The sequence below is a fragment of the Diabrotica virgifera genome, chromosome 7 (assembly GCF_917563875.1).
Source record: "Diabrotica virgifera virgifera chromosome 7, PGI_DIABVI_V3a".
NCBI classification, from domain to species: domain Eukaryota; kingdom Metazoa; phylum Arthropoda; class Insecta; order Coleoptera; family Chrysomelidae; genus Diabrotica; species Diabrotica virgifera.
The window spans coordinates 109,482,676-109,505,695 of NC_065449.1; the positions used below are offsets into that span (position 1 = coordinate 109,482,676).

The 23,020-nt window shown below is 32.4% G+C and overlaps 1 protein-coding gene and 1 long non-coding RNA gene across 2 annotated transcripts in view; both read right to left on the bottom strand.

Moving 5' to 3' along the window:
* The window catches only part of LOC126888338 (slowpoke-binding protein), a 461,995-nt gene that overhangs the window by 428,354 nt on the left and 10,621 nt on the right, over nt 1-23,020 (bottom strand). The window contains exon 2 of the mRNA XM_050656497.1: nt 15,211-15,281. Within this exon, the coding sequence (XP_050512454.1) occupies nt 15,211-15,281 (71 nt within the window). The remainder of the gene's footprint in view (nt 1-15,210; nt 15,282-23,020) is intronic.
* Nucleotides 4,705-14,273, bottom strand: LOC126888341 (uncharacterized). The gene is made up of 2 exons (XR_007699523.1): nt 13,868-14,273; nt 4,705-5,051 (listed from the first exon to the last, which is right to left on the bottom strand). It is a non-coding gene; the product is annotated as an uncharacterized LOC126888341 (long non-coding RNA).

Below are 23,020 nucleotides of genomic sequence, written 5' to 3' on the forward strand. Positions count from 1 at the left end.
TATACATAGATTAAACTCTATTCCTCTATCTACAACTGAATTTAACAAAGAACTGAACATCATCAAACAAATTGCTGTTAACAATGGTTATGACCCAGACATCATCCATAAACTTCAACAGAAAAGAGAACTTAAGTTACTTCAACAATCCGCTTTCTCATCATCTTCCACAACTACTCCAATTTATGCCTCCTTACCGTTTAATAACTCCAAATTATCTGAAAGAGCCAAACAAATCATTTCTAATTCTTGTGATAACATCAAAATCTCATTTAAAGTCAATAACACCCTCAATAAAAGCTTAACTAACACCAAAGACCCTATCCATTACATGAGCCGTAGTGGGGTATACAGACTCTCTTGTTCAGACTGCGATGCTACCTACATTGGTAGAACTTATAGATCTCTTTCCACCCGATCGGCAGAACACAGTAAGAGAGATACCACTTCAGCTTTTTCATACCATTTAAAAGTCAATAAACACGAACTTAAGATTCCTGATGGGGTCCAGTCCAAAAAAATACACTCCGTTTAGACTTATACGAGGATTTGGAAATTGTCAAAGACCTAAAGAAAAGTCCCAATTGTGTTAACCGACAAACATCCCTTAACCGCAATTTTGTCCCCATTCACCGTCAATTATTTTCATAATTCCTATTACTTTGTTATACCTTCCCTTTCCTATCCTATCTGCTATCTTCTTCATCCTATTTACCCACTGTCAACTATCTTCTTCGTTCCTTTACTGGCTCCAAACTCCTTTACACATACTAATCATTACTAACAACATGAACTCCTCTTAATCAAAACCTAATTAATTTACCATACCCCCTTTTCACACTTCTTTCATTTCTTTTCTTCATTCAGTTCAACCCTCATACCCAACTTCTCCAATCTTTCTCTTTCACTCATTTCACCTATGCTTTGACCCTACATCACACTCCTTTTCTTTTTGTCTTTGACCTTTTCCAAATATATTTTTTATCTCCACATCTAACATTTCATCACTCTATTTCATTTATCACGGTTAAACTCAGTCATTCTTTAATCAAATTATAACAATATTCATTCTCTTAATTTTGTTTTATTAATTCTATTTTATTCATTACACCTATTGTTTTCTATACTAATTAAATTTTAGTTTGTATCAACTGGGCAACCTGTTATCCTACAATTATTTATTATCAATTTTACATATTCACCAGTTTGTCACAAGAATTTTCTCAATTTCATAAAAATTGTTCCATAATAATTGCATTCCTGAATCACATTTTCTACTATCAGATTGACTTTATCTTAACTCCAATCTATATAAATTTTTAATTTTCACCTACATCCAAACAATAATTTCCCTTCTATCTATACAACCATCAATACACATACTGTGGACATACAAATTTCTTGATATAATAATATCCCTTTTCAAAAATTTAAAACTTCTTCTATAACACCACTTATTTAATTTTATTTCTGTTATTACTACTAATCAGCTCACTTTATCATATTGTAATTTTTTGATCCGGTTAATTTTATTTGATACAGTCAATTTGTAGTTACCTACAGTTAAAATAATTTTATTTTGTAAAACACATTATCTTTTAATTTTAAAAAACAATAGATTTAATTAACAGACAATTTCAGATATTAAAAGCTTTACCATATCTTCGCCTTGGATCATGACTTTGTTTTTAAATTTCCTAGAAAATCGACTACCTTCTTCCTTAACTGTCAATGTCACATCAAGCATTTCCTTACATAGCTTTGACACTTAGTAGTCATCGTTGACCGAAGATGGTTGATTGGGTCCTCGGGTAGAGTTTCACCATGTTCCCAGAGGTTTAATCCTTGAACATCGGCGTTTAGCCATTTTAAATTTATTTCAACATAATGTAGATTTATTTATAATCACAACCATTGTTTGGTTCTGGGGCTATTTTGCAAGTATTCAAGTAAGTAATCATAACCACATTTTTTAACTTTCACAATTTCAACCATCTTTTCAATTTTAATAGTGGGATTACTTATTTGATTTTAGATCACTGATGATGGACCGATAGGTTTGAAAACGTTCTGATGAACTCATTTTGTTGAATCCACTGGGATTCTAAAAATTTTTAGTAAATATACCTTTTACATAGAAGTGGTTTTTACTTCATGTTCCAGTTTGTTTAACTATAAGGTATACAGCCAATCCAGGGAACTACCCCTTTTTAGTTTATTGCATGTATTATAATTATTTTAAGGCCATATTAACATATCTAAATTAACACGCGTGCGGAAAAGTGAAATTTTCTAAACTAAAATGCGTGCGCGAGAGTAGACATTTTTGCACGCTCGTAGAAAAAATAACGAACGAACTTTTATGTGTGTGTACTGTGTACGGGCACGTACAGGTCAACTTTTAGTTAACCTCTTAGCGGGAATTTTTTGTCTTATCGGCTTTTTTCTTCAATAGACGTCCACGCTCAATCGTCTCGAAATCTATGATAAGGATCGAAATGACTAAACAAGAAGGAAAAAATGTATTGATTAAATTATACCACCATATTTGGATTCACACAAAATTTGTCAAAAGAACTTAACAGGTTCTGGTTTCCAATAGTAAAAGAAGAAGTCAAAAAGAGGAATATACTATCAACATTAATAGATTAACAGAAGGTCAGAGAAATATTATCTATATTATGTTCACACATAATATTTCTTCTTCTTCTTTTACTTCTTGGAGATCTTTCGATCTGGTTATTTCTGAAGCTGCGTCTGGTTAATTTCCTGGGAGGTAGATCGCCAACTATCCCTCCATCTTTTAGGTGGGTTTCTGGGGGGTCTTGAACCGGGCGGGTTGTTTTCTAGAGCAATTTTTGGGAGTCTATTCTTATCCATTCTTCTTACATGATTGTACCACAACCTCTTGCGCTGCCTTGCTCATCTTACAATATCTTGAATTTTGCATTGCTCTCTAATAATACACACATAATACAAAAGACACAAAAACACAATTAGCTCAGTAAATGCATGGGAAATACGGCGATACCGTGTAATTTTCAGGGTCAACTCCCAATTGCATGAAACTTTCGATTTAGGATCTACTTATCTTCCACTTGAACTTGTGCCGCTGGTTGCTTTTACTTAAGGGGTGACATTACCCCTTCTCGGGGGTAAAAATGAGCTTTTAAAATACAGGGTGGTGAATCGGAAAACGGGCCATAGGAAACTCAATGTAAAATTTTAAACTGTTGAATTCCTGCTTCCCTAATTATGTTACATGAAAAGTCATGAGAAGTTATTTGTAGAGGATTGAAATCTGTATTAAAAACAGAAGTTACAATTGATCTACGATTTAAACACATTCCAAAATTTTGAAAAATATAATGTATTTACCGCAGTAGGTATTTGTGGGCATGTTAGGCCACACGTTACTATTTAACTGACAGTAAGCCCACTATTGACTGAAGAAAATATCTTTATTATTAATACTTTCTCCTTAACTGAGGGTATCTGATCAACTTTATCGTGTTTTAAACAATAAATGATAAAATAAATAAAGAAAATAACAGTTCAAATTGTTAATATAATAAATTCATTGTCACCGAATGCAATTTTATACGAATTATTGCACTGTGTGTGGCGTAACTTTGGCGTATTTCTCTGAAAATTGTATTATATTTTTACAAAATTTTGAATAATTATTATTCGTAGAACAATATTAACAGTTGTTTTCAATACAGATTTCAATTCTCTACAAATAGTTTCTTATGACTTTTGATGTAAAATAATTAGGGAAGCAGGAATCCAACAGTTATAATTTTACATTGAGTTTCCTATAGCCCGTGTTTCTATTCACCACCCGGTATGCCCGTAAATAGATAAACTGACTAATTTTAAGCAACTTTCGTCCTATAGAGTTATTTAACTAAGTGAATACTTTTCGAGTTATGTGCCATTGAAAATGTTTATTTTTCGACAAAAAAACACGTTTTCAGGCAGTTTTTCGTAAATAACTCAAAAAGTAAGTATTTTGTAAAAAAATATTCAAAGCAAAAATGCAGCTTAAAAAAACTAAAAAACTTGTGTATTCGTTGAGACTACGGACCCAGCAAAAGCAAAATTGTAGCTCATGAAAAATATGTTCTTATTCGTCAAATTCCAAATCCTGTATTTCAACGTTAAAAAACCAAAAAAATTTTTGCGTGTTCAAAAAAGCTTCATATTTATTTTTTACAAAAGTTTCTACATGAGAACTAAGCGAGTTACGCTCAAAATAAGGTTGGGACTTTTTTTCGTAAAAAAAATCGTAAAAATCTCCCCCTATTTAGCACCCCAAATGAAATTATTCGTTACCGCTTTACAAACAGTTTACTTTACAGTGTATTTTTCATACGATTTGTAAATTACAAAATTTTGGAAAAACATTTTTTTACTGTAAACCAAATTTTTTCAAAAGTAAGCACTTCGAACCGGTGAAACTGAAGCGATTTAAATGCTTGTGTTACCAAGAAAGACGCTTTCTCTGTAACAGCTATAGTTAATTTAAAGAAAACAAACAAATAAAAGTCAGACCATAGAGATTTGAGACTTCTCTGGGGTGGGTTAGAAAACATAAGAAGGAATCATTTTAGTCTGGCCTAAAATGATTTATTCAAAGTAGATTTTAGGAATATCTAATTACAAGGCGCCAGCAAAAATATGTGAGAATTATAAATTAAATAGTAAATACATATAACTTTATTACCAAAACAAATATTATTTATTATAAACATCAATATAATAAGTATATCGTTACAATGTTTGAAATGAAAGAGAAAAACACTTGCTAAAAAGTCACCTCGAAGAGGTTTCAACTAAAGTACCTAAATTCCCTAAGAGCTCTTTACATTATTTTAAAATAAAACTGTTGAATAATAATTTTATTATGACTTTAATGAAGTAATAAAATATTATCTATCTTAGGAACAGATTGACTAGTGAGATGTTGAAGTGTCTCTCAAATAAAAAAACAAACAAAAGAATAGTCTTTTCTACGCGAAAGTAGTGATGTAAATAATTTCACTAACCTTTAGTTCCAAAACTTGAACGTCTTCACACCATCAACATTCTTACAAACAACCAATAGAAAAAGTTGCATCCAAAAACTTCATTACTGCATTTCGGCAAACATCAAATCGGAATAAATATCCGACTTCAGCGGACAAAGGTCTCCAACTAATATTTAAAATACATATAATTCACAGCCTGTATACAAAATTCTGGAAAATCTATGCGGTGGAAACACGTGGTTTTTTTCTTCGTGCAAAAAATGTGTGGCTAACGAAGGCTTTCACAGAAACTAGATTCTATAATCTCCAACAAGGAATCGGAAAACTAAGTCCATACGATGTTCCACAAACTGATGTAATCTTTAGAATAATCCAAAATATAATTTGTGATAATATATGCACATCTTGATCGAAGTCTGATCGGTTTACTTAAAAAAACATGCTTTTACTTCAAGCTATCAACGAAGACCAGCCTCAAAATTAATTATCTATTTCGCACCTGACAGAAACCTTGAACTTAGCCCAATCAAAATAAAATATAGTATTTACTATTTCCGTTACTATTTAAATGTTAAATAAGGCCTAATAGGTATACAACTTGTTATACATCTTATCAAAATTTGATACTCATTATGAATTATACAAGAACTTTGAGAAAAAGACCTTTCAACCGTAACAACTCCCCCAAAAACCGTGCAAAAAAAAACTCGAAAGGGTTTTTTTTCTCTTTCCTACCAACCAAAATAACGAAAAAAAAAATTCACTCATTGATGTAGACAATAATGAACCACATATTTATTAATGAGATCTCTTCCTTTCGTAAGAAATCGTGACAAGCAACAAAAACAAAAAAAAAATATATTTCAACTAAAGGTTCTATATTGCCAAATACCAAAATTTAGGCCAACCAATCAAAAGAATTGAGCTCTCTGTTGCAGATACTCGTACATTTCTCCTAACACACACCTTTTATTCGGGCCCGCAATACAGATTCATCTACAATCATTCGCTCATCCATACAGCATCGTGCTTCAGATCACTTTCAAATCTGATTACCTGATCTAAACAAAAAAGTAAGGCATTACCAATATAAGGATACCAATATTTAGTAATATCCCTAACTACGAAATCCGTAACTTTTGAAGATCAGAACTATCCTGAAGAGCTATCAGTATCATCCATCGATGGATAGTTTTGAGAGCGGCCTCGCAGGATGTAAATTGCGCCGTGGCTCTGAACTCAAACCTCACACTATACACTATTCATATGAAAGAAACTCCGACAACACTCCAGTATGAACTTCGCAAACAAAAGAAACATCATTCACTTTGTACTCAAAACAAAATCCACGTACAAATCTAGAATTTAGGACAAATCCAAGTACTCCCAACTAAACCCTAGTAAATTATAGAATTTACCAATCTAAAATTTTTGACTCTACTAATTTACAATTGAGTGGTACTCCGACTAAAGTACTATGAATAATCTAACGAATCTGCAGAAGAGACCATGTTAGCAAGATAGCAGTAGTGCTGATCAGCATAGTCGATAGCGACCCGTAGGAATATCTATCTACCCAACCAAATACAATCCACGTCGAACTCTGAAAACTTCTTTGTCATTAAAGACACAGTTTCGTAACCCATTCATACCACTAAAGATAAAGTCTAACAAAAAAACCAATCAAAATTTAAAAAAAAATATATCTATATATATTAGGACAACCCTAAGTTACTACATATTATATCCTTCTCACCGAAATTCCTACAAAACCATTTATAACAGCGGTGAACTTACAAAAATATATATGTATACGTACATATATCAGGTCACTACAACCAAAATATCTACATACATAACTAAATTTGGGGTTATGAAATGTTTACCATAACACGTTGTATCTTTTACTGACTTAAACTTATCAGAAGTTAAAACACAACTTAAGGTATTGTGTACTGAAAGCTAACAATTAAAAGTACAATAGAATAGGTCAAATAAGGTGACCACTACCATACACCTATAAAATGCTTAAGGAAGTTTCACTTAACAACTGGATCATAGCTAAAGACACGAAAGTCTTGAATTAGGAAGCCAGAAAGCAGAAGTTTCCATGAAAATCTTACAGATTTACAGACAACAATTTCATATACACCAACTTAATGTTCTATTTACCTACCAAAGTAAATCAAAATTATGAATATAATTCCTTTGCACCAACTAACTAAATGGGATACATAAAATCAACCATTTATCGTTTGAACAAAACTAACATTAGAATTATGACTAAGCTCAACAGCTTTACCAAACTATACTGTCGTGAACTTGACCGCAACAACAAAATGACTTCAGTATTCTCTTAACGAATGGAAGTTGTAACTATTAACTTAAGAAGTAAGTAATTAAAAGAACAACAAAAACCAGAATAGAAAGAGAACTGAAAAATTACGGACAACTAAGTTCTAAGCTTGTCATAATACTTATCATTAACTACTTATTTCAATAGAAACTACATCAACACATACTAAACTTTTATTGTATCCGGTTTGAATTAGTAATTAACAAAGTGAAATACATATATTCAACAAAGACAAAAACAAAATAACCACTCAAAAATAAAGGTTCACAAATTCAACCTAAATGGAAAAATGTGTACCATTTACAAGACAATAACTCTATTACTAAACAGAGGAGTCAGAAGACTCATCATATTTATCATCATTGTTATCACCATCATGCACAGAACTATCAGAGTCATCAAAACCCGTAGTATCTGGGCGCAAAGTAGAAATATGCCATCTACCCAGACGTGTTCCATCTCGCGATTTAAGCTCATATACTAATGGACTAATAACCCGAGTTATTACACAAGGAACATATTTTGGCAACAATTTAGCTGCAGTATAATTACTTTTGTCGGACTTTTGGAAATTCTTCTTCCAAACAGCATCTCCAACATGAAACTGAATATTCCTTTTTCGCAAATCATAACGAGCTTTAGACTTTACATACGAGTTCTTGATACGTTTTCTGACATCTTCAAAAATCTTTGGCATGACTTGAGTATCTTCCAAACGATGAATCTTACTTTCAACTGACCATAGATTATCAGCGTTTTCATGAATTTTACCATAAAAGTCTCCACTTATTGGAACTTGACGAGCAAAAACCAAAAATGATGGTGTTTGTCCGGTTATTTCATGCTTGGATAGGCGAATAGCTTGACCTATCTGATGTATGTTTTCATCCCAAGTACGATGATTTTCGTGACAATACGAACGTATAGCAGTAACGATGGACTTGTTTACACGTTCTGTGTGATTAACTTGGGGATGGAAATTCGCATATTTTCTGAACAGAATACTTAGACATAAGATTCTTAAACATGGTAGAGGTAAATTGCTTACCATTATCACAACACACAATTTGTGGAGCTCCAAAAATAAGAAAAACATGATTCTCTAAAAATCTACATACAGCTCTTGAAGTAGCTTTAGACAAAGGCTGAACTAATGGAAATTTCGTAAACCAATCCACAATAACAAACACGAATGAGTTACCATTTTTAGAACGAGGATAAGGACCTAACAGATCACATGACACCATCTGAAATGGATGATTAATATTTCTATACGAACCCATCAAACCAGCTTGAGGGAGATTTGAAGGTTTACAAGCAGCACATACTTGACATTTACGAACATAATTGTGAATAGTTTTTCGCATCTTAGGGCAATAATACAACTCTGATACACGAGCTAAAGTTTTATATACGCCAAGATGACTTGCAGTAGGATCATCATGAAATTGAGAAATGACTTCAGAACGATGGGCATTTGGTACAACTATTTTCCAGTTGGACTGAGAAGAAAGAAGATCAAAGCGATTAAAAAGATGTTTGTACAGAAGGCCATTTTCAACCTTATAAGTAGGGTATTTATCTGGATCCTCTATAACATTACTGATCATCTGACGGTACCATTTGTCAATTTTCAATTGTGACAAATCCAATAGATTGACATCATGAACTCTAGACAATGCATCAGCTACAACAGTACCAGAAGCTTTACGATGAACAACTTCAAAATCAAAAGCGGACAGACGAATAATCCAACGAGCTAACCTAGAAGAAGGAGTCTTCAAATTTTTAAGCCAAACTAGTGCTGAGTGATCGGTCACAGCATAGAAAAAACGACCATCCAAATAGTACCTAAAGTGTTCTACTCCATGCAAAATAGCTAATAATTCTTTCTCAGTGGTTGAAAATTTTTGTTCATTTTTGTTGAACTTCTTACTCATATAAGCAATAGGGTTGTTCCAAACCATCCTCAATCTGGAACAATACACATCCCGTTCCTACATTACTAGCATCACACATGAGATAGAAAGTTTTAGTAAAATCAGGACTACTTAGCACAGGGGCAGTAGTTAAAGCTACTTTAATTTGCTCGAAGGACCTTTGAGCGTCTGCATTCCAAACAATATTCTGACCTTTTTTCCTATCACGCAACAGATTAGAAATAGGGGTTACTAAAGTTGCATAATTAACTAAAAAACGACGATAATAATTAGTCATTCCTAAGAAACGTCTCACTTGAGTAGTAGTCCTGGGAACAGGGAAATCACATATCGTAGAAACCTTATCTGGATCAGTTCTGAGTCCAAACTGATCTACAACATATCCTAAATATTTTAAAAAAGGACGACAAAACTTACACTTTAATAGATTAACTGTCAAGTTCGCTTCTTTCAATCTTTCAAAAACTTTCTTTAAGATTTCAAGATGAGTCTCAAAAGTGGGCGTAACGATCACAATATCATCCAGATACCAAAAAACATATTCATCAAATGCGGGACCTAGTACTAAGTCCATCAAACGACACATGGTTTGGGGTGCGGACACAAGACCAAAGGGCATAACACGAAATTGGTACAGTCCTTTACCATGAGCAGCAAAAGCCGTCTTAGCTTTTGAACTTTCTTCCAATGGAATTTGAAAAAAAGCATTTTTCAAGTCAATAGACGAAATATAACGAGCATCACAAAGTTTAGACAGAATAGTGTCAATCAGAGGTAGTGGGAAGGCATCTTTGTTAACAGTGACTGAATTTAGTTTTCTACCATCAAAACAAATACGGTATGTATCATCAGATTTTTTAACAAGCCAAATAGGAGAAGCGTATGATGATTTACTCTCTTCAATAATTCCCAACTTTAACATATGATCGAGTTCTTTCAATAGATGTTCTTGCATAGCATGAGATAAAGGATATTGTCTCTGCTTAAAAGGAGGGGAATCACCAGTATCAATATAGTGTTCCAAAAGTGAAGTTCTCCCTAATCGATCATCAGAACCAATTTCTTTAAACAAATTTACAATTTGATCAAGTTGTTCCTTTTGACTCTTATTCAAGCAACCAAAATCTTGAATAGTGTTCACAATACATAAAGATAGTGATGACATTTCACAATTCTTCCTTGAGAAATCTATACTAACCTTAAATTGATTTAAAAAGTCCATTCCTAAAATTAAATCATGCTTGACAGAGGAAATCATAAAAAATTTTACAATTTTACTTTTACCGGAAAAAGTTACTAAAATGTCTACACAACCTAAGACTTCTTGAATCTGTCCATCAGCAGTAGAAACAGATAGATCTTTTACAGGGCTAAAAGTCAAACTAGAATCCTGAACTAAATTAATAAACTTCCCACCAATGACTGAAATATTTGAACCTGAATCAACTAATCCTTTAAAATGACCATCTAACATTGACAAAGGCAAATATACTCTATTATCTAACGCGTCACCGAAACCAATAGAATCTATGTTTGGTTGGTATGAAAGGATACCATACTTCACAAAATTCTTCACAATTTTCAACCAATTTTTCCATTCACAAGAAGACCTACTAATACTTTCGACTAAATTTTCTGTCCTAACATAATCTGAACTATCATTACTAACACTATTTAAACTATTCATAACAGGACACTGACTAGATGAACCTAACTTATTCTTAACTCTGGAAAATCCTATTGATGAGATGGGCCTGGATTTCCTTTGGATTTTTGATTGTTCCTTCGTTGCTTTCCTTTGCCTTGTTTTGGTGTGGTAACTTCTATTCCTGTTGTTTCCTGAGGAGAACTGCCGGAACTCACAATTTCCTCCTTTTTGAAGTTTTTTGAACAGTTCACACAATGAGAACGAATGACACCAGAAAGACCACATCCATAACAAAACATCCGTCTAGGAGCCGAACAACCAGAAGCCATATGACCACTTCCTTTACAATTCCAACAAACAATGTCTGAACTAAGAGCAGAAACCCAGAAACATTCATAAAGTTCTTTGAAGTTTGATTGCGAGAGGTAGAAGCAGTATAACGAGAGAACTGAGAATTTTCTCTTTGAATAGGATCGGTAGGAACAGTCGATGAAGCTTTCATCCAAACTTGAGCTTCTTCCAAACGCCTACATTTATCAGTTAACTCACTAACAGTATTAATATCCAGTAGTGACAACGATTGGATATATTCTGGCAGCAAATTCTTACGAATAAATCTAACAATCTGATTTTCCTCTAAAGGTGTCTCCAATCTATGACATAAATTTTGAACAGCATTAATGAAAATGGTGACTGGTTCATTTACTTTTTGTCTTCGGTTCTTAATTTCAACCAAAATGTGATCCTGGTAGTCATAAGGCAGATAATTTGACTTAAGATTTCGAACTAAATCTGACCAAGACTGAAATAAAGACTTATTATTCTTGTACCATACAAAAGCTGAGCCAACAAATAAATCACCAGCAGACAAGAAAAGTTGTGTCTCACTTATATCCCTTGATGCACAAAGACATTCCAGGCGTTCCAAGAAGTCAATCACAGATTCACTCTTCTCATCCCCTGAAAAAGACAGTCCCAACTTATGCACAGGAAAAGATTTTTGACTGGTAAGATTCTGACTAACTCTAGGAATAGGAGAAGACTGAGCCAAAGGTACCTCACTATCAGTTTTTTCAACCAAAACACCTTCTAAACTAAAAACTTCATTTAACCATTTAGATTTCTTCATTTCTTCTTCTTCACTCTGACAAATTAACCTTAAAATACGACCTGTTACATGTGAAATCCTAGATAAGAGTTTTGCATAACTATTGGAGCTAGTATTTCCAGAAAAATCATCAATATTTGCTTTTAAATCTAGACGAGTGGACTGAATAGCGGCTTCCTCTTGCTTAAAGTCCATCATAACAGTTGTATCTAAGACACTCCTATTAGTAACTTCTTGATGTATTACTCCCTCCAAAGTTGACATTTTTAACTCAACAGTAGATGGTATCTCAAGTCCTCTAACTTTTAACTCATAGTCTAATTCTTCAGGAAGCAAATGTTCAACTTTAAATCTGGATGGAGCCATACTATCAATAAACTTTATTTCAGATACTAGTATTAATACTCAGAAAATAACACAGATCAACAAAAATCCGTTGGTTCAAAAGAAGTATCTACAATTCACCTATTCTTTACTATACTTACTTAAAATTCCAACATTACATCATAAAAGTAAAAGCATCTTCATTAAAAACTCGACAAAAAAATTTAATATATTTCCATTGTTCAAAACTATTTAACTCTCACATATACTTGCAAAATCAATACCTAACCAAATAGATAGTTCAAAACTGTCCAAAACAAAAAAAAAATAAAAACAACAAACAACCTTAATTCCTAAAATGAACTCCCTATGTATTCTCAAACAAAAATAACAAAAATGTTACTAAACTATATCAGGTTTTATTATCCAATATAAAAAAATAGCAGAGACTAAACCTATGATCAATTTATAATCATATACGAGACAATCTGTATAAGAAAAATTAGCAAGATAAGAAAATAATTTTAAGTTAGTTCAATGATCGAAAATAATAATACTTATATAAGAAAAATTAGCAAAATGAGAAATGATTTTAAGTTAGTTTAATGATCAAAAACAATAATACTAATTAGCAAGGACAATCTGTATAAAAGAATCAACCATTAGAAACAACATTAATTTACTTCAATAAACCAGTCAATTAACATTAATCAATTAACTAGTAATTAACATCAATTAGTGTACACATAAATATTTAACAAACACCGAAGAAAACCAAAACAGGCTAGCACTAAAAATCATACAGCACAAAAAATAAAAAGAACAACAAAAGAAATGTCTGACCGGCAAAAAAGTACAAAATCGGGCCCCACATTGGGCGCCAAAATATATTGTTACCAAGAAAGACGCTTTCTCTGTAACAGCTATAGTTAATTTAAAGAAAACAAACAAATAAAAGTCAGACCATAGAGATTTGAGACTTCTCTGGGGTGGGTTAGAAAACATAAGAAGGAATCATTTTAGTCTGGCCTAAAATGATTTATTCAAAGTAGATTTTACGAATATCTAATTACAGGGCGCCAGCAAAAATATGTGAGAATTATAAATTAAATAGTAAATACATATAACTTTATTACCAAAACAAATATTATTTATTATAAACATCAATATAATAAGTATATCGTTACAATGTTTGAAATGAAAGAGAAAAACACTTGCTAAAAAGTCACCTCGAAGAGGTTTCAACTAAAGTACCTAAATTCCCTAAGAGCTCTTTACATTATTTTAAAATAAAACTGTTGAATAATAATTTTATTATGACTTTAATGAAGTAATAAAATATTATCTATCTTAGGAACAGATTGACTAGTGAGATGTTGAAGTGTCTCTCAAATAAAAAAACAAACAAAAGAATAGTCTTTTCTATGCGAAAGTAGTGATGTAAATAATTTCACTAACCTTTAGTTCCAAAACTTGAACGTCTTCACACCATCAACATTCTTACAAACAACCAATAGAAAAAGTTGCATCCAACAACTTCATTACTGCATTTCGGCAAACATCAAATCGGAATAAATATCCGACTTCAGCGGACAAAGGTCTCCAACTAATATTTAAAATACATATAATTCACAGCCTGTATACAAAATTCTGGAAAATCTATGCGGTGGAAACACGTGGTTTTTTTCTTCGTGCAAAAAATGTATGGCTAACGAAGGCTTTCACAGAAACTAGATTCTATAATCTCCAACAAGGAATCGGAAAATTAAGTCCATACGATGTTCCACAAACTGATGTAATCTTTAGAATAATCCAAAATATAATTTGTGATAATATATGCACATCTTGATCGAAGTCTGATCGGTTTACTGAAAAAAACATACTTTTACTTCAAGCTATCAAGGAAGACCAGCCTCAAAATTAATTATCTATTTCGCACCTGACAGAAACCTTGAACTTAGCCCAATCAAAATAAAATATAGTATTTACTATTTCCGTTACTATTTAAATGTTAAATAAGGCCTAATAGGTATACAACTTGTTATACATCTTATCAAAATTTGATATTCATTATGAATTATACAAGAACTTTGAGAAAAAGACCTTTCAACCGTAACACTTGCTCAGATGGGGTCAGGGTTTAATAAAACTACTTAGATACTGGGATCGAAATGGGGCTTTAAAGAAGAAGAAGCAAGAACACTCTTAGTTAAACAAAACTTAGTTAAAAAACTCTTTAGAAACAATGATTAATCAATTTTTCTATTTCCGGACTTACCTTGAACCTATGTTTTTTCACCCCCGATTAGGGCTGACTTTCACCCTCCATGTAAAAGCAACCAACAGCACAAATTCAACTTTGAAGTAAAGGTCGATAAGTGAGAGCACTATCTTTGTTTTTTTTTGTTGTTCGTTCTATCTCACTCTTACAAATATTAAAGCTACGACAATATACCCGCACTGAGCTAACAACAAAAAAAATGGTCTGAGGAGTAAATATGTATGCCTTCGAATTTGAACGAGCGTGCTCTTGGGCATGGCAAAAACAAAATTTGAAGTGTAATTCGACATTATGATATGAAATTTAATTGAATCAATTATATGAAATATAATGAAACTATAATTAGCATAACTGCTAGTTAAAAGTGAAAATTTTACTAACATTTCCGAATTAACTTTTGTAAAAATTTTTTCAATACCTTAGGATCTATTGATTCCGCATATAGAAATTTCTAGTCCTTCGAAAGTGTTTTAAAACTTTTTCCAAATCTTATTATCTAGCTATAAATTTTTGCGCTCACCTGCATCTTCTAATCCAAAACACTGCAAGAGCAATAACTCCCAAGCCGACCATAACTAGGACCGTTGAAGCCTGGAAGAAAATATATTATTATTTAAAGCACCAGTAACGGTAGTTGTGAAGTTTAGGCGCATACATAAATTCAGTGTAAAGTATATTTAGACCACAGATACCTTAATTTTGGTTCAAAACATTTCTGCTGTTTAATACATTTGGGATTTATTTAAAATTATGGCATACTAGTAACGTAGGTATAGCACAAAGAGAATCAAACGCTTTAAGCACAAAGAGAATCAAACGCTTTAAAATAAAAAGTAAATGGCTCAAGTTAGAAGGAACGTAAAGTATTGTATAAAAACCAAACAAATAACCTTGTTGGGTAGAGTATGGACACTTTAGAACAAAGAAGTAACAAACGTTACAAGTATTTAAACTCTTGAAAAATTTTAGCACCTTGGAATAATAAATACGATTGCGACGTAAAAAAACGACATAAATAGAAATGGCTAAACTATCGGCTAATTTTTAACCGAACCTCTCTAAAATTTATCTTCATATTTTACCCACACGACGTCTTTTGGGAATGCGTCCAAATCATGCACATGCATCATGCTGTTAAATATGTTATATATCATAAATATCAATAACACGACAATTACACTTAATTATATGAAGCGACGGTGTTACAAGCAAAACTAAACACCAAATTAATATTTAAAAAATAGTAACTGCTCACTTTATAACTGAGAGAAAAGGGTGGTAAATAAAAGATTGGAAAACCGAATAAATAAAATAGAGCAACTGATATTTTGACAACGGAGCCACAGAAAAACATTAATTTACAAAGTGCGAATCGAACAGATTACTGAAATAATAAATGTGAAGGATGGATGACACCCAGGAATACTGCTGAAAATGGTAATCAAACAGAAGAAAATAAAGAGGATATCCTAGACTACAGCAGAACGGAAAAATAAAAACAGCAATGAAGAAAGAGACCTCACCGAAGAGGATATATAGATTAGAAGAAATTGCAAGTGGGATAAGTTAAAAATCGACTATACTGTGTAAAGCCAGGAGAACTAAGAAAGTAAGTGTAGTCAAATTTAAATTATGCCGCTAATGTTAGAGGCCTTGATAGTTCCGGCATACCAGCCACAAGTTATTTGACTGACTGTTGATTGACAGCTGACAGATTATGATTAGGTTAGGGGTTAGGTTAGAGGTTAGAAAAATGAAGGTGAGGAACACGCTTAAGATTTACGATTATGAAAGTTTGTTATATTAGTTGAAATCAAGAAATATATTAAGTTTTTACTGTAATCCGACTTTTATTTATGAAGCAAGACCAACAACTCAGAAGTGGGACATGGAACGAAAAAATATGCAGGCAGAGGACGAAGCCAATATACCGGCAGTCCCGGCCGGCGAGACCAGCGCTACAGTGCCATTGCAGGAACAGTTTACGGTAGAAGATATGATCCAATCGACAGTAAGAGCCCTATTAGTATACCAAGACAAGTCAAAGACAACACCGAGTACAGAGTCCCGAGAAAAAGAACGGCCCTTTAGTAACAAAGAAATAGGTAACCCGTTACCGGAGTTTTCTGGTCAAAACACAGACATTACGGTATGCTAGAAAGACTTAAGGCGGTACAAAGTGTATATAATGTGCCTGACGCAAGGTTATGCAAATTATAGCAATTGGGGAAATTGACTGACCATGCAAAAAGCTGGTTTAATTCCAAAGTTGACTACGTTATGATGGATTGGGAAACACTAAAGACTGAAATGAGAAAGATGTCCTCTAACCAGGCAGATATCGTGGAGCTGCGCAGAAACTTTGAAAAGAGAAGGTGGAAAGCAGGTGAGAAGTTCACTAAGTACTACCAAGAGAAAATTACCTTAGGAAATAGTTCAGGAGTACCAGAAGGTGAGCTAATCCAGTATATTATTGAGGGTTTTGACAATCCAACACTTCAGAATCAAGCTATCAAGCTAGAATGATGTTGCATGAAATTAAAACGGTTGAGGATCTATTTAGCCGAATGTCCAATGTGGTAAACGAGACTGTCCTACAGCTTAATCATAATAGATTTCCAAAGAGTACAGCTAACACTTCACGTCAAAGAAGTTCCACATCAGCAGTACAACGTCCTGAAATCCGTTGTTTCAATTTTAATCAAGAGGGACACAAATTAAATGATTGTACCAGGCCATGCAGGGATCGAGGATCATGCTACAAGTGTGGAAGCCTAACACACACAATTAGCGACTGTCCTAGCCGAGGTCCACAAGTTACACAGCAAGCAGCAGACTCGACAACTAGAAATGGTAATGGAGCTGTCACGTTGCTGAATGAGCAGGTCAGATCTATTGAACCATATTATTTAAGTGTTTATTTTGAAAGACAAAACATTTATGTTCAGGGTATAGTAGATAGTGGTACTCCTATCTCATTAGTGAATGAAAAGCTTTTGAATTCAAATGATATTATTAACGAAGCAGGTAATTTAATATATACAGGAATAAATTATACACCTCTAAATATATTAGGATTATTTACTGATAATGTTAAAATAGGGGATAATGATATTAAACTTACATTTCATGTTGTTAGTGAAATAACTATCAATTTTGATGTTTTATTAGGTCAAAATTTTATAAATCATGAGTTAATTGGCCCAATAAAATAACCTTCAACAAGGGTCAAGTTGAGATTCAGACTGAGAAAGAAGTTACTGAGGGATATGAATTTCCTTTTTCTGATGTTTTATTTATTAAAAATAAGAAAGATGATTGCCTTGATTTAGATCCAGCTTTAACGTATGCTGAATCAAACATAATTAAAGATTCTTTTACTAAAAATTATCTGCATGTGAAAAGACCGGATAAACCTAAAGTTAATTTTGATATGAATTTAATTTTAAATAAATCAGAACCTTTTGCGTTTCGTCCAAGACGTATGTCATTTGTAGAAAAACAGGCTTTAAATAAAATAATTACAGAGCTTTTAGAACAAAATATTATTTAGGAAAGTAGTACACCTTATTTTTCACCAATTTTACTTATAAAGAAAAAGTCTGGAGATTATCGTTTATGTGTTGATTTTCGAACTTTAAATAAAAACTTGGTAAGATATCAGTTTCCCTTGCCATTGGTGGAAGATCAATTGGATCAATTAAAAGCCATTAAAAATTTCACAAAACTAGACTTAAAAAATGCTTTTTATCATGTTAATTTACATATCGACTCAAGAAAATATACTTCTTTTATTACTCCTAATGGGCAATATGAATTTTGCAGGATGACATTTGGTTTGTAATCCAGTCCGTCAGTTTTTGCACGTTCTATTAATAAGGTATTTAGTGAATTGGTTAACCAGAGAAAAATTCGAATCTATTTTGGTGATATACGTATTGCTACTGAATTATTTTCTGAAAATATTGAAATATTAGAGACTGTTTTGCAAATTCTAGTTGACAATTTATTAGAAATTAGACTCGACAAATGTCAATTCTTGCACAAGAAAATTGAATTTTTAGGATATCTTGTTACTGAAAAGGGTATTAGTCCAAACCCTAACAATGTTAGTGTCATAAAAAATTACCCAGTACCAACTGATGTTAAACAGGTACACCGGTTTGTGGGTATGGCAAGTTATTTTCGAAAGTTTATTAATAGTTTTTCAATTAAAGCTAATAAATAAACCTCTTTATGATCTACTTTATAAACCTCTTTATGATCTACTGAGGAAAAATTCTACTTTATAAACCTCTTTATGATCTACTGAGAAAAAATTCAAAATTTGAGATCGCGGTGTGCAAGTACTTGGAAGGGAATTGAGAAACGATCGTGCGCGAATAGCGGAGAAATATTGCAACTTTCTTAAATAATTCATATTGTCAAATGAAATTGTCAAATTGACGTACATTTCATATCTACTGTCATTGAAGAAGAAAAATTATATGTTGCTCCACAATATTGATATGATATGCAATTATTATATAAAGGTAAATTTAATTAATTGTATTTTGCTTGCAGTATTGCATTTTAATAACTAATTTTATTTACTACATACAATTGTTTACGTTTTAATAACATAACCTGAATCTTATTTTTTCTTCTTATTATTTTTTTGGACTATAGCCTTGACAATTATCCAGTAACCAGGGCAATTTGGTCAATATAATGAAAAGTGCCAATAAAGTTGCAGAGCGTAGAAATAGGTGTCGCTTGGCCGAACTTGCACGGTCCCAATAGCTATTTAAAAATTAAGGATAAATTAATATCTCAGCCTATTTTAGCTCTATATAGTCCAAATGCAGAAACTGAACTGCATTGTGATGCTAGTTTACAGGGTTACGGTTCAATATTATTACAGAAACAAGCAGATGCGAAATTGCATCCTATATTCTTCTTCAGTAAAAGAACTATTGATTATGAAACAAAATATCACAGCTTTGAGTTAGAATGCCTTGCAATAATTTATTTTCTAAAAAGATTTCGTGTGTATTTACAAGGAATTCCTTTCAAGTTTTTGACTGATTGTGATAGTTTTAAGTTAGCTATGTCTAAAAAAGATATAAACACTAGAATCATGAGATGGTATCTTACTCTACAGGATTATAACTACACCATTGAACATAGGCCAGGTGAGCGAATGAAGCATGTTGATGCTTTAAGTAGAATAAATAGTGTACTAATCTTAGAAGGAAATACATTAGAGCAGACTTTAGCTGTCAGGCAGACCACAGATGAAAATATAGTCCGTATAAGAAAGCAATTAGAAGAAGCTGAGCACACATTTTTTGAGTTAAGGAATGGACTAGTTTATAGAAAGATCAAAGGAAGAATTTTATTATATGTGCCAAAGGATATGGAAAGTCACATTTTACACACATATCATAACAATATGGGTCATTTTAGTGTTGACAAGACTTATGAATTAATTACAAGAACGAATTGGTTTCCCCAAATTAAAACGAAAATTAAGGAGTATATAAAAAATTGTTTGAAATGTATTGAATACAACCCTAAATCAGGTAAACAGGAGAGCTATTTACATAATATACCTAAAGGGAATCTACCCTTTGAAGTCATTCACATAGATCACTATGGACCTCTACCAGAAGTAGAAAAACAAAAGTATATATTTGAAATTATTGATGCATTTACCAAGTATGTCAAATTTTATGCTTGTAAAAGTACAGATGCAAGTGAAGTGATTAGACATTTAACTGATTATTTTTGTTATTATTCGGTTCCCAAACAGACAATCTCTGATCGAGGATCCTGTTTAATATCAGGAGAGTTTTCTAAATTTATTGACGAATATGAAATCAAGCATACACTTATTGCTACTGGTTATCCCCGAGCAAATGGACAAATTGAGAGAATAAATCGTCTATTAACTCCCATGTTGGGTAAACTTTCAAACGAGAATCAGACAAATTGGAAAAAACATTAAGTGAAGTAGAGTTCAGCATTAATAATAGTGTAAATAGATCTACAAAAGAAACACCCGCTAAACTCCTATTTGTTAGGGACCAAAGGGGTAAAGTTAGGTATAATGTTGGAGAGACATTACAGTTGTTAGATGAAGAACAAAGATGCTTAAAAGACATTAGGGCAATTGCAGAAGAAAGAATAGAGATTTCTCAGGAACAATCTAAGAAGATGTATGATAAAAGTCATATACCGTCTCAGGTTTATCGACCTGGACAATATGTTATGATTGGAAATTATGATACCACACCAAATGTAAATAAAAAACTTATACCCAAGTATAAAGGACCTTATATTGTGGATAAAGTTTTACCGAATGATCGATATGTAGTAAGGGATGTTATAGGATTTCAAAATACTCAAATTCCTTATTGTGGAGTAGTAGATAGTTCACGTATGAAGCCTTGTCATGGAGGTAATTAATTATGGAAGTGCAATCTATAGCTAGTGTGTACTTATTTTCCTAGAGGTTATGTTTATGATTTTTATGTTTTCTTAAGTTTCATTATGATTATGAAGGCAAAATGTTTAGTTTTATTTTACTGTTTTAAGGTAATCTTTATGGTCATGAGTGAGATATTATGCCAATATTATACATTAAACAAATTAAATAACTCGCACATGTTTGAATATAATAACAAATTGGTTGATGTGATATACGGGGTGATAAATTATACTGTTCAATATCGGATATTAATTCTGAATATTTGGCATTGGACATGGGGACTACGGACTACGTAATTGGCTTACATTTTTTTGGCGGCCGTGTGAAAGGTGCGATATATCTACATTTCCAGAATATTAGTTTTTCACTACTACTGCAAAATTTTCCACGGCAAACTTCCTGCGAGGTGGATAGGCAGAGGAGAGCCAACTGTTTGACCAGTGCGGCCACCCGAAATTTTAAAAATTGATTTTTCCATATAAGGATATATAAAAAACAGAAACTGTACAAAAACTTGTATACCAGTAGCATCCAACAATACAAGATGATATGAAAAATAGAATAAGAAAAGCTTTTAATAATATTGTCTTCCGACAAATGTTAAGAAATGTGCCTCACTCATTTGAATATCGGATACAAGCGCTTAGACATTGGAGGTAGATTTTAAACATTTCTACTTAATTTCCTAGACTTCTTTCTTCAAAATCACATTAATTGTTAAATTTGTTACATATTATGATGGTTCTTATTTTGTACTACACAAGACTCTTAAACAAATTAAATATATTCCCGAAATTTGAAATAAACTAAACATATCTCTGAAAGCAATAATTTTAAGTACATGGAATACTTCATAAAAGTGTAAGAATAGTATAAAAGAAATGCTTCAGATAAATGAAATATAGGTTTTTTAATTTAAAAAATATGAAGAAATTGTTATTTTCTTTTGTATTTCACCCTATTGACGAATGTTGTTAATAATTTCTTTTAACATTAATTTAATAAATAGAACATATTGTTCATATTGCAAGAACATGGATTATGAGAGGAATCTAAATATGAGAAAATATACAGGGTGTCCTATATAAAATATTTTTTGTTTTGTTTTCTGTGTAGTTATTTTTCACCCTGTTAAATATATTTCTTCTAAATGATTGTTGAATATTCTGTACCATACTGTAATCATCTTAAGAGCCAACAGTAGCGCGTCATCAATATAAATTTGGGAGATAGTAGCACATCTTTTTTCGAGAGTTCTGCGAAACTTTGGCAACAGTGCGTCGGCAATATTTGACATAACTTGAATATTTTGACATTATACTCATAGTTGCGCTAAATGGAAGTAATAGAAAACAATTTTAATATAAGTAAATAAATATTTTTAAAAATAAACCAAAATGCAACGGGTATTACACTCAGAAATCTGATGCAGGTTTGTCAAAATGACAGTGACTATTTATCTATGTTGCTTAATCAGTTATTGGTTAAAATATGTTCGATTTCGTGTTAGAGATAAAAAATTTTAGTAGTTCAAATGTGACACAAGATCTAGGTATGGGATGCAAAAGTTTATTTGAAGAAAGTGTATTTCTTTATTCTTCTTAATGGCGGCACGGGCTCGTTTTTACTTTATCGTACTACATACGCAGTATGAGTATAATAGATAAAGTTATAGGATCGTGCAAAAGAAAATTTTTCAGATTTCACTTTTTTTCGACGTCTTGAGTCCCCCTGAGTCTAAAAAGCAAATAAAAAAACATGTCGGAAGTATGTACGTATGTACGTACGTACGTACGTACGTACGTATGTACGTACGTATGTCGCCACCGCCCAGCAAAAACTACTGGACCGATTTCGA